Genomic DNA, 16,209 nt, shown 5'->3' on the forward strand with positions numbered 1-16,209 from the left:
CCACTGCAACTTGAGACCATTACTCCTTGTTCTGTCATCAGGTACCACTGAGAACAGTCTAGATCCATCCTCTTTGGAACCCCCTTTCAGGTAGTTGAGAACAGCTATCAAATCCCCTCTCATTCTTCTCTTCGGCAGACTAAACAATCCCAGTTCCCTTAGCCTATCCTCATAAGTTGTGTGCTCCAGCCCCCTAATCATTTTTGTTGCACTCTGCTGGAATCTTTCCAGTTTTTCCACATCCTTCTTGTAGTGTGAGGCGCAAAACTGGATACAGTACTCCACCTCACCAATGTCAAACAGAGGCCTCACCAATGTCAAATAGAGGGAGAATGATCACGTTTCTTGATCTGCTGGCAATGCCCCTACTTATACAGCCCAAAATGCCATTAGCCTTCTTGGCAACAAGGGCACACTGTTGACTCATATCCAGCTTTTCGTCCACTGTAACCGCTAGATCCATTTCTGCAGAACTGCTGCCTAGCCATTCAGTCCCTAGTCTGTAACAGTGCATGGGATTCTTCTGTCCTAAGTGCAGGACTCTGCACTTGTCCTTGTTGAACCTCATCAGATTTCTTTTGGCCCAATCCTCTAATTTGTCCAGGTCCCTCTCTATCCTATTCCTACCTTATCTGCCACTCCTCTCAGTTTAGTGTCATCTGCAAGCTTGCTCAGGATTCAGTCCATGCCATCCTCCAGATCGATAATGAAGATATTGAACAAAACTAGCCCCAGGACTGACCTTTGGGGCATGCCACTTGACCCATGTTGTTAATAATTACTTAAAGGTCTGTGTGATCCTTTTTTCTTTTGTGACCAGAATGACAATATTGTCTGTGACTGTGGAAAAATTTGTATCATGTTAACTTTTATGATGTCATACAAATAACAAACTGTGAACCTCTTGCATGGTCAGGGAGGGAAATTGCTATTTTTTGTTATGTGTATTTTTCAGTTAACAAAAGCTGTTTTCTAAAATGATTTTTAAGAAGTAACAATCACATCATAACTTATGCTCCACTGATATTTTTTTTTCATTTAAGCATAGAAAGAAAAAAGTGCAAATAATGCACTCAGATATTGAACTGATAAATGTGGTTTAAATGGATGGACAGATAGATTTAACTGCAGTAGCTGTCATTAAAAACTTAATATTTGCAACAGTCACTGTTCCAAGGTAACTTAAATACCGTACCATTTCCCTATATTTAGAGTTGGAAATAATTATGAAATATTAGCACATTTCTAACTATTCAGATAGTAGATATTACATTATTTAACCATACAGAAGAAACATTGTTTTCCTGAATTTATAAAATGTTCATTTAAAAATATTTATATCAAATCACAGTCTTCAACGTTTCAGTAAGTGTAGTGTAATTCACATTATAGCTAGTTGTAAATTGTCCAGGCTTTTGGGGTCACTAATTTCCACTATATTGAATAATGTGTTTTAACTTTTTGAAACATAGTAGGCCAATCTATTCAAAACAGCCATAAGAAGTAAATTTTGTATTGTTTTTCACATTACTGATCATTATATTCAGTTTAACTGGCAATTTAAGCATGACTTTCAACCCCTCGATTGAATTTTTTAGTCCAGACTCTAGCTCTTCTGGAAGGAATAAACATGGATGTGGAAACTGTCTCAGTGGCCCATCTTCCAAATGGACGAAGTTTAAACTGCAATAAAACAAAACAAACAAAAACCAACATGTTGGTCTTACCTAAGTGGGGCAATAAGGCCTCTTTGCCTTCTGAAGGCAACATGCACCACAGACAGTCTTTCTTTGCGCAAGAAAAAGCCTGTCCACTAAAAGCCCCTCACCTTTGTCCTTTTAAAAAACTTAAATCCAGTGCCCAATAACCGTGTTTTGCATTTGGAATGCAAGAAACTGCAGGTGGTACCACCCAAGGCTTAATTCCGGCTCTCATGGCTCTGACATTGTGCCATTTAGGCTGTTGAATCAGGTAGAGACTCTGCAGCAACATTGCAAAGGAGTTATTCAGGTCTTCCAATTTTTATAAAGTGTCAAGTCCTAGTACATCAACGTCCTGTATTATTTTATCTTTTTCTTCTTATGATGGAGTTACATTTTAACACAATAGAATAGTAATCTATAAATGTATTTTAAGACATCTGAGTGAGCCTCTTGGGAACACACTCATTATAATAATATGAGGTCTGCTTTAAAAATATTTTTGCAAATATAATTTTCAAATCGGCGGTCATGCTAATAAGTCTTGTGGCTGTCTTTTGCTTTGCTAAACATTATGTGTAATAGCAACTTAAAGCATATGTTTGCCTCTGTCATTAACTGCGTGTGCACGCGCACACACACACATGCACAAATTCTCTGAGCAGCCAATTATCAGATCTAATTTTTGAATGATAAAAGTACAACTAAGGGTCAGAGGCTTGGCATTTAAAATAGTGTACTAGCAATGTAGTACTCTTATGGCATGAGTTACCATGAGTAATTATACTTTCATAGCTTTCCATTGAGAGCCATGTATGTTTACCTGTCTTACAATGAGAATCCAGTGAAACATTCCTGATATGACTGCTACCCTAAAACCTTTTCCTTTGCTCCAAGAATCCCCTGTATCTAGGCATGGATGTGAATTTATATGCTGTCTATGTAGCAGTTGACTCAAGTCAGATATTGAGTAGTTCTTTGCTGTCATCTTTTGAATGCGTTATATGTGAAATTGCTGCACTTGTCAGTTGTTGCTAGTTCCATTAAACCAGTCTGTATATTTAGGATCTGACCCTGTGTGTGTAAATATTTACTCATGTGAGTTGTCCCACTGAGTGAAGATAAGATACATTGTACTGTTAAATCATGCAGCAAAATAAAGAATATAAGTACCTGGCACTTTATGTTGTCATTTATTTTTACCTGTGTGATGTGTGTCTAAAATACTTCCATTCTGATATTATACCATTTTACACATACTTTGCACAGTGATAAATAAGAATGCACATTGTCAGGCAGTGGGGATGCAAGTCCTAGATAATTATTTATACACTTGCTTATTATTTTCTTCGTAAACAAATATGAAGGTCATCTATATTTTGATTTCCCTATATGGACTGAACAATAATGCCTGTTCCAGGAGGTAGGCATCCTAACAAGAGATCAGAAATATAATCAAGTTCAAACAAGAGTAGCAACCAAAAGCCTTTCTGTGCCCTTAAACATCATCCATATTTACAAAATTAATCCTGCTCCTGCAACACACTAATGCCCTTAATAAATAAAATAAATGCCCCTATTGAGACCCCCCAAATCTCTTCGGTAATCTGCAAATATCAATGAACTATGCAGATCCAGTCATTAGAATCAAGTAATTTTAGATGAGCAGCAAGGAAAGAATTCTAAAACAGAGAGACCCATAGGTGGAATTCCTTTGCCAGGAGATTCCTCTCCTATAAACACTTTTGCTAATCACAGCTAATTTAATGTGGGAACATGTACAAATGCTGCAACTGAGATAAGAGTCCAGTTGTTTTAGGTGATGAACATATACACTTTAAGAAACAGTCTGTGCTCAGAAAAGTTTACAATCTAAACAATCAGACAAAGGGTGTGAGGAAGAAAGTTTCTTTAATCCCACTAAGTCACTAAGCTAAGGTCATGGGAGAATTCTGTTGTAGAGGTAGGAATTGAACCTGGCTCATCTATGTCCCAGTTGTTCCTCTTCATCTGAAGTATTGACTTTCAATGTTGCAACATGAGAAATTTGTTAGCTCACACAGTGACTTTGTAGTGCAAAGAGGTGATCTCTAAATCAATGCTAATCCTATTTATGTTTCACAAACCCAATACCCCAACCTCTTGAACCCAGCCACTCTCCAGGTCACTGTATTAGCAATCATAGTGGCATTGTTTCTCAGCCATTCTAAAATGGCCACTGAAGGCCTCAGTGCCACAGCTGGGTGTCCAAATAAGGTTCTTCACTCAGGCTACAAACCTCATCTTCAATCAAAATGTCTTTCCACCAATTCCTCCCAACCATTCACCTTCCAAATCTATACCATTGCGAAAAGGACCCACTTCAGCGCAACCCTCCCCAGTCTGCTACTCAAAGAATTACATTTTTGAGTAGCTCAAAGCTTTCTCTTTGTAGAACAAAATTCTTCTTTCTCCACAGCTCCAACTATCAGGCAGGGAGGCAATGCTAAAGCCCCTCTCCTCTTCTCTACTTCTGCCACCACTGTTGACAGAATACAATAGTTCCCTAATTTTGAGGGTCTTTTACACCTTCTCCCCCTTACCCTCCACCCCCTGCGACACACCCATGCACACACAGTATATCCCCTCCCCATAACGTTTCAATAGAAGTTTTCCAATGTGGTAACCACCAATGATGTTTTTATCTTGGCCTGGAATATTGGAGGGTAGTCCCCATTAATTCTTAGTCTGGCCCACCATTATCCCAGGAAATCAGAACAATCCATTCAAAAAGGTTAATAAAATGCAGCTATCACCCTGTTTTTGGTGAGACTCTAACCTCACATAAAACAAAGATGGCCCAGCCAACCAATCCCAGCTATTGAATCTTCTTGAGTGTCTATTTTCTCTGAATCCTGAATCCACAAGTGTCATTCCCATCATCACACAGTACAGACTGTTCTTACTCTTGTAGCAAAAACAGGCTCTCATCCACACGATGATAAATGGAAGGAGAGACAATCCCAGTTTCACTGGTAACTCAAGATTTGAGGGCTAGGATGTAGGTCACAATGGTTTGGTCGCTACTGGAACAGCAGGTGTTTTTTATCCAAACTAAGCAGGGTATTGTGTGCAGCCCAGGCTTTCAGGGAGCAAGGGAGCAGAGTACTTCAGTGACCACAGGTTTGGGAGTTGCGATTACACAGAGCTATTTCTGATACTGCTTTTGTCACAGCTGGGACTGGATGAGCTCTTATAGGTAAACTAGGGGAGGGAGGCTGAGCAGAGAGGCTGGGTATATGTGAAGATATGCTTGGTATACTATATATAAATTCATCTGATTTGCTTTATTTGCATTTTCACATTTCAAGTGGGCAAAATATTACAAATGATTCATTACCTTTCCAGTGAGTGAACGATGTTACTGAAATGAGCAATTTATCATGGTCCCTTTATCCAATAATGTTAACATTTTTTTTTTTAATTTTCAGAAACTTCTGGTCAAACTGTTACTGTGGTTACACAAACCGTGGTAACCAAGGAAACCACCATCTCCAAAGTAGAAATGCCATCTTCCTTGCTTCTGGAGGTGCCAGCTCTGGCTGACTTTAATAAGGCCTGGGCAGAACTCACTGACTGGCTTTCTTTACTGGATCGAGTGATAAAATCCCAGATAGTGACAGTGGGTGATCTTGATGACATCAACGACATGATCATCAAACAAAAGGTATGAGAAACATTTAGACATTAATTTTTGCAGCTGAAAGCCTGTAAGAGCTATTAGAAGGATAATTGTTTCAGCAGGGAACATAAGAAGAAATATTTAGATTAAGGTAAGTAACATACAAATTCCACAGTTAATCTGTTGCAAATTGACTTCTAGGATTTGAATTTGAAAATAACTGAAAAAGAAACAGAATAGTTTTTTCATAATGAAAAAGGCATTTATCAGAATATCAGAATGTCCCCATTTATGAACATGTTTGTGCCACAGCAGTGAAATCAGATCTGTCTGTCTATCTTCTTTGTAATGCACCCATCATTATGGTGTCACAGGCTAGGGGGTCAGATATGGAACACGAAAAGAGGAAGGAAATATATAGAAAGATCCGTGATGTAAATAGAGAAAAAATATACTTTTCTGTATCTTTTTCACATTTGAGTGTTTCTGTAAGAACTTTCTGAGGGGCTTGTATCCTGCTGTCATCTTGTTATGAAAAGCTCCTCAGTCCCTTTATACAAAAGAATAGCTTATTAATGCAAGTGTTTTGTCAGCAAACTGCGTAAGTATTAGTCATCTTTGAAAACACACAAAAATATGGAAATACATGTGCATAGACAAAAACCCAAAACTTTAACTTCAGCAACTCTGTGGCAATAAAAGTAATTTGTTATTATATAGCCTGGAAGTAATTACCTGGCTTCCAGATTTAACAGTGCTGAATATAAAAGATTCAGCTTGCCTGTGCAAAACTTTAAGTGCTAAACTTCCATTCATTTGAGCTCTTCTAAACTGAATTTATGGCTTTGTATTATAAAATATTCCTCTGCTTCATCCTCCAGAAACAAAGCCTGATTATCGCAGAGGAGAGAAGTTAATTTTTTTTTATTTAAAGAAAAAAAGAAAATAGAAATAGTGGAGAATTTTTGTATGATCTTTTTCGTAAACAATTCAACAGGAAAAGGATTTATTCAAATACATAAGCAGCTAGGTCCTTTTCTGTTTCTTTGTCCTGTGTTTCACTCTGTGTGTTTTCACAACTTGTGATTATTTGACATAGGTTGTTTCCCTCCTGTTTCCCCTCCACCCCTGATACTTTTATTTTGTATTACCTTCCTGAGGTAGCAAACGGTTTTGGTATTCATCTTCACCAGTGATTACAGAGCCGGTCAATATTTTCAGAGTGAATCTGTACCATCTCTTAAGAATGTCTTAATTGTATTGGGTTTAGCTGACACTAGATAAATATACTACAGCACTAGATAAATATAATTTTAAACAATTTCAAAACATATTATTTTGGCCATTTCTAAGTGACATGAAGCCCAAACAACAGATGTTAGATGATTTTTGTACTTTTTGTAAAGCCTTAGATTGAAACATGTTGTCAAATACTTTATTTTAAATGATCTGATCATTTTGATATTTAAATAGTAGTAGCCAAGGTAATAAATCCTTAAATTTACATGCCTCTAATTTGGGAAGAAAAGCACAACTAAATAAGCATATTGTGCCTATATACTATTATCAGATTGGTATAATAATCTAAAATAGATCCTAAGGAGCTGTTATAATCTGCCAGGTTAATAATAGTCTACAAATAAAGTAGAATTTTTGCAATACAGTCTATAATTTATCAGGTCAAATATATACCTTTACAACAATGATCTGTTGTGAAACCTTCAAAATTTATTGAGTTTCATAAATCACATTTTCAGAATTAGTCTATCAAAATACTTACCTTATTAAGAGCTATTATCCCATAAAAATAAAAGTTGCTACTTTTTTCTACATACACTAAAACATAGATCAGTAGATGAAAATCTCAAAAATACATCCTGGTATTACGTTATATTGTAATCTAAGGCTTCCAGCAAACATTGCCTATTTATTTCATTTTAGCTCCATTATTCTTTATGATCTGCACAGTATTACACTTCTGTTTCCCTTTTATTGAAAAATGTACAGAGCAGGACTATTTTGGTTAGCAGTTGAGATTCTTCCTATTCTTTTTAGCCAGCATAAACTATTCTTTTTAGCCAGCATAAACTGTCTGGGTTCTAATTTCATAGATATATAATTATTATTTCTCCAGCTAAACTCTAGAAGAATTTGAAGCATAAATGGTGAAGAACCATAATATTTTTCCTTGCTCTGTGTTAATTTACCAGATTTTAGCATTGCAAAGCATAGTTAAACAATAGTTTTTCACTGCTTCAGCTTATTTCTTAGAACTTAAGTCTTCCTTAGGCACATTGTGGTCTGTGCACATGGATTGTTGCACCAACGCAAAACTCATAAACCTCAAAATCCAGGTCTGTGTGAGTGAACTGATTTATGGTGCTGCAATTTTGGGGGATCCAACCCAAGATGTCTTAAATGCAGAGTATCACCCTGTAAAAATTGTGTCTCATAAAGGTGTCTCAAATTAGGCATCCAAAAATAAACACATACACAACTTTTGAAAATATTGGCCTTTTTTATACCTTGCTCTAGAAAGATGAAACCGGTCTTTGTTTTATTTTTGCATCTTTCCTTTTAAAAGAAAGAATAAATTGTCTTTAGTAAATATAAAAGTTAAATAATATTTTAAAGCACCAAAAAGAAAACCCTCCATAAACCTGGCAATACATGTAATAGGATATTTTCCAAATTGTCCAAGTAAAAACAAGTGACCTTAAGCTTTCCTTTCCTCCACAACAGCACATAATGTTATTAAGACTAAATCTCTAAGGGCATTTTGCTCAGGTTCATTTCACTCTCATTGTGTCACAAGATCATAGACACTAACCCTGCCACATTTATGAAGGAAAAACATTTAAGACATCATTAGCCCTCAAGTGAACTTTGCTTGAAAGTGGTCCCAATGGATTGGAACTGTGAATGGTTATAGTAATAAAGTATCAAGTACAGAGCTTGTGTGTTGGGTGTGTGTAAGTAACAACAAAAACGTGATCTGGTCTTAGTGTTACAGGAAGCAGTATGACTTTAAAATATAGTAAGCAATGCATACATAGTGTAGAGAAAGGAATTTTGCAGAATAGCAAAAAGTATTATAATGTCTAATAATTTTATCCTATTTCCCAGATTTATTTAAAAAATATGAGTGGGACCAGATTTTTTTCTGTAATAATATATCTTTCTTGAATGCAAGTGTACTAAAGTGTTTTTAGAAGTACATAAATACGTAGTTCTCTACAGTATATTTTAAGAAACAGACATTTAAAAACCCACCGAAAATAATTAATATTGGTATAATAGTTTTTATTACTTTACCATGTATTCATAAAGGGAAAAATATTGTACTGTACGCTTTGACACAAAGAATTGATCTTTTGCAACAGTTGGGAGTTCAAAGCTGTGATATGAGCAGCATGCTGTCTGACTGACGAAACAGAAATATATGGAATTTGTCTTCCATAACCTGGTTCTATGGCTAAAGTTGAGGAAAATGATGAAAATAAATAACATACTAAGATGTAGACTGCTGAGAGAATCAACATAATAAAGTTCAATTCAATTGGTTTCAAATGATGCTTTATTTTATTCTCATGACTTCAGAGCAGTCAGAAAGATCTGGACTCACGGTACAGTTTATTTTCTTTGTGAAAGAGGAATGAGTGAACACAGACATAAACTTTTTTTCCTCTGCTTTATTATGGAAAGGTGGTAGCTTCTCCAGAGTTAAGGTGTCAACAAGCTTTCTTATAAAGGCCTCTTTGGCATCATTATAAATATAACTTGGAAAATGTTTGTCTTATAGTTTGTCATATTTCCCCTGAAAGCAGAGGTGATCATGCAAAGTTTGAAGATAATTAATCATGCTGCTTTTGAGTTATAGGTAATTAAAATGTAAGGCTCACTTGAGATTTTGACTTTTGTCTAATGGTTAGACATTTAGTGAGTTGCATTGTGGGTTGTTTTGGGTCTAATCCTCACCTGGTAGACATTTGCTATCGACTTGTGAGGCAGCAGGGTCAATCAGGCACAATATGGGTGTGAACATGCTGCTCTCTATTTAGCTTCTACAGCTTTGAAACAAAGTCAAGGCCCTTCTATAGCTAATAGAAGTACTCCATTAGCCTATATGCTTTGGACTGCAGGGCCAACATTATTATGGAGAGCTGCTGGTATTTCCACAGTACCATTATATGACTAATTTTGGTCCCATTAAATAGCTAATTTTGCTCCCCATTTTAACTTGTGCGGAAAAAAACAGAGAGAACACAAAGCAAAAGTCTCATGTTTTCAGATGTTTAGAGTTAAGTATAATCAACAACTAGAAAGTGTCTGAAATCTTTAAACAAACTGTGTGTACTTTCTGAAATTGAAAAAAATTCAAAAAGAAGACACTTCAAGCCTTTTTAATAGTCTGATGTTTCTTCTTTCTACCCAATGAAATTACATTACGTCACGAAATTGGAAATACAGGAAGATTTTGATATTGTCTTATAAAAGAGGCAGTTTTCAAGGGCAAGAATAGTAAAATATTTAAGCACTTGAATATTCGAAAACTAGACACAATTTTCAGTCAGTGAAGGAGTTGGAGGAAAAACAAAAACAACAAAAATTCAGGGTTAAAATGATTGTTTTCACTACTGACCTTGATCTGGCCAGCCTAGTTTTCAGAAAGTGGGGGGGTGACAGGGGAGGGAAGAAAAAATCCAGAATCTGATAAAATTATTCATGTATTCTACAACAAATAACCACTTGATTTAAGGGGAATGTGTGCCAAACTCTTTTCAAGAAGTGCTAAATGAGGATCACAGAGTTTAAGAGCCCTAGATTAGGTAAGAAGTTTATGGATGCAATATCCTGGTCTTTGAGGTAAGAGAGCCGTGGTTTCATTGCTGGACTACAGTGCGCCTCAGATTGTTTGAAACCTCTGTACTTAGACGATGGAAAAATTAGGGTTAAGAATGCCCATCCTTTTCTGTTGATTGGTTTGAATTTACAGATGGAGGAAGCACCATGATCTGTGAAAAAGTTGGATGTTATCTGAGAAAAATAGAGAGGAGCATAGCACCTAGTTTCTGATTATGAGAGATGGGGAGGAAAGTGGAGTTGAGAGTGGTAATTAAAAAAGTAGGGAAAGTTAATGGTTTATTACGTACCTTGTTTACAGACATTACATAAAAAAGAGACAAAATTAGCATTTCAGTAGTTACTTCCCCCCCCCCTCCGGCTTTGGGCATAGTTCTGTGATACTTATTTTATTACTAGTACTGCCTACTAAGTACTGTGCATACACCTGAACAAATGGCATCATCACAGTTCTGTGGAATACATTGTTACCTTTATTCAAAAGTTTTCTATCTAAACTGTTTTGGACTGAATTTTTTTTAACAAAACAAAATATCATGAAAAGTATCTGCTTTCGTCAGAAAACTTAATTTTGTTTTTATTGAAAAAAATCCAATATCTATGTTGTTTTGGGTTTTTTTTCAGTATATATATAAATGCTGACCTGATGCCTCATGTGAGTTTGGTAGCCTCATGTCCCCATCTTCTGTATGAGCCAGGCTCCATGGCTGGAATACATTTCCCATGATGCACCATAGCCAGAGACTGCTATGATGCACTGATTCTCCTCTCTGAGAGAAGAGACCTTATTGCATTATCAGACATACAGGCTGACTAGGCAGCCCAAACTATAGAGGAGAATGGGAGCTTGAGGCAATGGAACTACTATACCCATGCCATGACGTATGAAATGTTCATGTTTTGTCTGTTTTTTTTTATGTTCTAAAATACTGAAATATTCTGTGGAAAATTTAGACTACAATGAAATATTTTTCATTTTCTTAAAAAATTTGAGCAAAAAACTCCTACTCTTTTCAGTCAACTCTGTATAATATGTATTTGTAAGGTACATTAATGACTAAATTTTCAAAATCTTGATCACTTTTTGCAGGAGCCAGTTGCACTTCCTAAGTTTAAACTCAGTTTTGTATCTACAGTTGATCTGCGGGGTACGAATCTAGGTACTTGCACACACTTAACTATCTAATTTGGGGTCAAATCATGTAGTTAGAGGCAGAGGCATAGACACTCAACTTTGGCCCTGTCAAGTACCAGAGGGATAGCCGTGTTAGTCTGAGTCTGTTAAAGCAGCAAGGAATTCTGTGGCACCTTATAGACTAACAGACGTATTGGAGCATGAGCTTTCATGGGTGAATACCCACTTCGTCTTGCATCCAACGAAGTCGATATTCATCCACGAAAGCTCATGCTCCAATATGTCTGTTAGTCTATAAGGTGCCACAGAACTCCTTGCTACTTTGCCCCTGCAATTCATATTGCAAGTAATTTTATTAGTATAAATGCCACCTATAAAAAGGGAGGGAAGGCCTCAACCCTTTTGAAAATGCAGTACTTAGTTTCCTATAGATATATGTAGCACATTCAGAATAGTGACATATCTGTGTGGCTCCCATGGACAGTAGAGCACCTCCTCACATGTTTTGCATAGTACCAAAAGGATCAACAGAAGAAGGTGTGGCCCATGTATACACATGGTATTAAATCGTCCATTAATATAAACTAAGGGAAGATCCTTCTCTGTACCAAACTGAATTCAGGTGGAGTGCAAGCCGCTTGGGAGTGAAAATTCACCCTTTCTAATCCCAGTTTAGGGAGAAAGGTTGTACAATAACTCCCTAAGTGATGTTGCTCCAGTCTATAGGTCAGTGCAAATGTAAACAAATGGGCTAGTGGCCTACCAGTGCATTACCCTGATGGGACGCAGGTTGCCCACCACTGCTACAGGTCGTATTAGCAGTCTCAACCTGTGCTGGTTGCAGGGTGCATTGTGGCCTCTGGATCTGCATAAACGCAGATCAGCAGACACCCTCTGGACCCATTGTTGGGACATGCTTATCCTGTCTCCAAAGTAGAGATGGAACTGAAATCAGTTCTGCAGCGTGCAGTGAATGCATAGACATTTCTGTGCAGCTGCTCTGCTAGCTAAACCTCACTGCAGCCCCTATGCAGAGTTTAAGGGGTGTGGAGAACCTTGAGCCAACCCTCTTCAGCAGGGCAAATTTCGCCTTTGGTTCTTCACTTGGGGGACTAGAGCTATCATTTATGGTTAGTTCAAAGCATTATATTATTCTATTTAGCATGAAATATCTAGCAGAATTATTTTTAGTCTATGTCATGCTGTTAGACTTCTTAAATTAAAAAAGTTATTCTAATTTATGATAAATACTGGAAGGCTGGTTTGGGTGTTTGAAGTGAAAAATATACTAATAATCAAGTGGAGTTCTAAGCACCCTTTAAAAAAGAGTTAGAATTACAAGATTTCTCTTTGAAAGATTTTAGCATTTTTATACAACATAGCAGAATGAAAGACTTTCTTCCAGCCCTTAAGCTTAGTATTAAAGGTTAGAAAATGCAGCATGATGTGCTAGAGGGACTTGTATCCAAAAGAAAGCTGAGTCTTTAAAAGGAAAACTGCCATGAATCTGAAAATTGGACCTCTTGGGATACAGAATATATGCCAGAAGACTCCTTTTTATTATTCTACAGCCATAAAGAAATCCAATATTTTAAAATAGTTTGGCCATCTCATTATGACATGACAGAGAATAGATGTGGTTTTTGCAATAATAAAAAAGTCACTCAAACTAATTTTTCTGGAAAAGTGTTAAGCAGCCACTTCCTTATTTCTCTGAGGTGTTCAAACATTGGTACATGCAATATCTTTTTATCTCTAAGGACCTGATCCAAAAAGTCATTGAAGTGAATGGGAGACTTTCCACTGATTTCAGTTGGTTTTGGATAAGGCCCTAAAGCATCAGCTTGAAACAAAAATAGGTTAGTAATGGCTGAAGGTCACTTCCCTCAATTATTATTTGTGGTCTGTTAAGTGAATGTATGATCTTAGTCCATTTCCGATCACACACGTTTCTCTTCAAAAGGAAGCCATCATGTTTGGCACAAATTGACAGTGCTGTTAGCTTCAGCAGAAAGGACATTCAGAAGAATTTTTGCTGTTTTCTCCAAGTCAGCACTGAGGCACATTTGTGTGTCAATGATTAGAAAATTCTGCCACCACTGTCCATGCTGTGTCTATTCTGTTGGTAATAGATTTTTTTTTTTTACATAGTTCCTCAGTGTGACCCATTACATGAGTATAAAAGCTTCAGTTCAGGACACCACTTCATTAGGACTGCTCACTTTTCTAAAGTTGCTGTTGGCATTATTATTATTCATTTATGTATTTATGTTACATTAGCGCCTAGAGGCTACAGGCCCACTGTGCTAGGCACTGTACAAATATATAACGAAGAGCCCCTGATCTGAAGAGATTACAGTCTAAGTGTAAGACCGCAGTGGCTAAAACAAACTGATGCGGTGAAGCACAATGAAACTATACTAGTCAGCACAAGAAACAGTGTTCACAGCAAACCAGCTGCCTTTCCATTGTTCAGATTTTTTATAGGCGTCCATCACAGCAGAGAAGAGGGTATATGAAGCAGATCAGTGAAATGGCTTTGTGGGTATTTAAGGGGAGCTCCTCCCATGCATAAGGGGAGCAAAGAGAGAATGTATGATGGTGCTTCTTGGAAAGTTTTAAACTTTGGCTGTCAAGACTGGCTACATTTGTAGGAAAAAGGTGGGAGACAATGTCTTGATACTGTGTAAGAGATGATTGATGGAGTGGGGGGTAGGCGACAAGGTGCCCTAAGAGTGCTCTAAGGGCTTGTTTAGTCTTTAAATTGCTAGAGCGGCACATCTGCGCAATTGTAGCATTTCAGTGTAGACAGTACCTGCACTGATGATGTTACCTGGGGTTCTTCCAACCCAAAGCTCTTGGTAACTTTACTCTGTGCAAGGTGATGTCAGGAAATCAATCAATGGAGACACGGCCATCTGACTGATAGATGGCTGTCACAAGCAGTACAATACAAGAGTGCTCTTACTTCGACCTATACTTTATTTAGTCTCAAGCACTTACGTCTGCAACACGTTAGTAAAACTTCCCCAACCCTCAGTAATTACCAACATTTGGTGTGGCCCTCGTGTGGTACAGTGGCAGCCATTCAATTAGCCCATCTTTCAGCTTCCATTGGAGGCCCTAAACTGACTCCATGAACTTATCCCGAAAACTCCAAGCCTCTCCCCCGTTATTTATCCTTGTTAGTAGACAATGACATGTCAATTCAAAAAACTTTTTAGGCAAGCAGTTTCAAAAGCTAAGCAAGAGGTTTCCTCAGATTACTAATTAGCCAGATGTGTTCCTGCAGGGTCTGTATGCCTTGAGGCCCTGACAGACACACCCCAGAAGGCAAATATAGATAAGTTTTTTGCTTTCCTCCTTAAACACAGACCCCAGCGCTTCCAACAGAGATTTCATCAGGGATAGGTACGGGATCAGGCAAAGGTTTAGTCCTTCTGACTTAGTCATGCTAAGGCTGCACAGGCTTGCAAAAAGGCCTATTGGTTTTGGCTTACTGTTAGCAACAAGTATGATTATCAATATTATACTATCAGAAGTGGTCCCTGGACTTTTGCTGGTTCATTAAAATCTCCTTGTGGGAGAGGTTGTCCTGTCAGCATAGTTAATCCACCTCCCCAAGAGGATGTAGCTTGGTCAGTGGAAGAATTCTTCCATCAGCCTATTGCTATCTACACAGGGATTTAGGTCTGTTTAATAACTTCACTCAGGGGTGTAGATTTTTCACATGCCCAACTGACATAATCAAACCAACCTAATTTTCATGAGTAGACCACGCTCAAGTGTTCATAAAGTGCTTAAGTGCTTTGCTGGACTGGAGCCAAAATTCATTATGGGAGAAGAGAACTTATCTGAATAATCACTGTTAATTTTAATACTTCTCATATTTTGATAATATTTTTTCTAGTTCCAGAACAAATATATGTGTTACTCTGTGTGTGGGCACGGGGCATGTGTGCATGTTATGTGCGTGAATATGAGTTTTGAGGAATAAGTTGCACAGTTTGTTTTCATGCCAAAAGAAAAACTTACAAAAACCTTCCATTTTCTGAATTGCTAATGTACAAGGAATGTTCTATTAAAAATCACTTAAAATCAAATTTGCTGTTGATATTTTGAGTAAGAGGCTTGCAGTTGATACCATGATTCTGAAACAACAATAACAAAAAACACTGATGGGCCTTTTTGTGTGTGAAATGATTGAATGTAACTATGGCTGGTTTCCTTCCTGCCTTTCTAGAGAGTAAATTGAAACTCAACTCTATAATATCCTTTGTTATAACTGGTGCAACGATTTCATAAGCCCCCATTTTAGTGTGAATCTGTGAGACAACCGTGTAACCAGGAGTCCCATGATACTGAATTACACGAACATGCATAATGGACAGTTGATATATCATGTTATATACCAGCAGTCAGTCAGCAAGAGCCAATTACCATTCTGTATACATAAGGTGAAATTCTGTGCTGCATCTCTAAGAGGCACAGCATGGAACTCACAGCCCAAAGAGAGGGGGAGCACTAAAATGACTTTAAGCCAAGTTTGTGTCCTCCCAATTCTGATGTGCTGCAGGAGCCATAGAAGTCCCTGGTATAAAGACCTCGTGGGACTTGGAGGACATGTAATACCTGCAGGCTGCTGTGCAACTCTGAACTGACCATATTTGTGTGTGTGTGTGTGTGTGTGAGTGTGCATGCACACGCACAAGAGACAGAGGGGCAAAATTAGGAGTGGTTCTCTTTTTATTTAGCAATTGTGAAAGGTATAACAATAGCGTCTTTTCCAAGTAATAATGCAATGTAGAAAACTCCAGCGCAGTTGTAATCATAGAATGCAAATCAAAACT

General features: G+C 37.5%; 1 protein-coding gene across 11 annotated transcripts in view; it reads left to right on the plus strand.

Annotated features, from left to right (window-relative positions):
• Nucleotides 1–16,209, plus strand: part of DMD (dystrophin) — a 2,125,007-nt gene that overhangs the window by 1,564,026 nt on the left and 544,772 nt on the right. For all 11 annotated transcript variants that reach the window (XM_050936430.1, XM_050936437.1, XM_050936440.1 and 8 more), the window contains one exon: nt 5,171–5,406. In XM_050936430.1, coding sequence (XP_050792387.1) covers nt 5,171–5,406 — 236 coding nt within the window. The remainder of the gene's footprint in view (nt 1–5,170; nt 5,407–16,209) is intronic.

The sequence above is a fragment of the Gopherus flavomarginatus genome, chromosome 1 (genome assembly GCF_025201925.1).
Source record: "Gopherus flavomarginatus isolate rGopFla2 chromosome 1, rGopFla2.mat.asm, whole genome shotgun sequence".
Classification (NCBI taxonomy): Eukaryota; Metazoa; Chordata; order Testudines; family Testudinidae; genus Gopherus; species Gopherus flavomarginatus.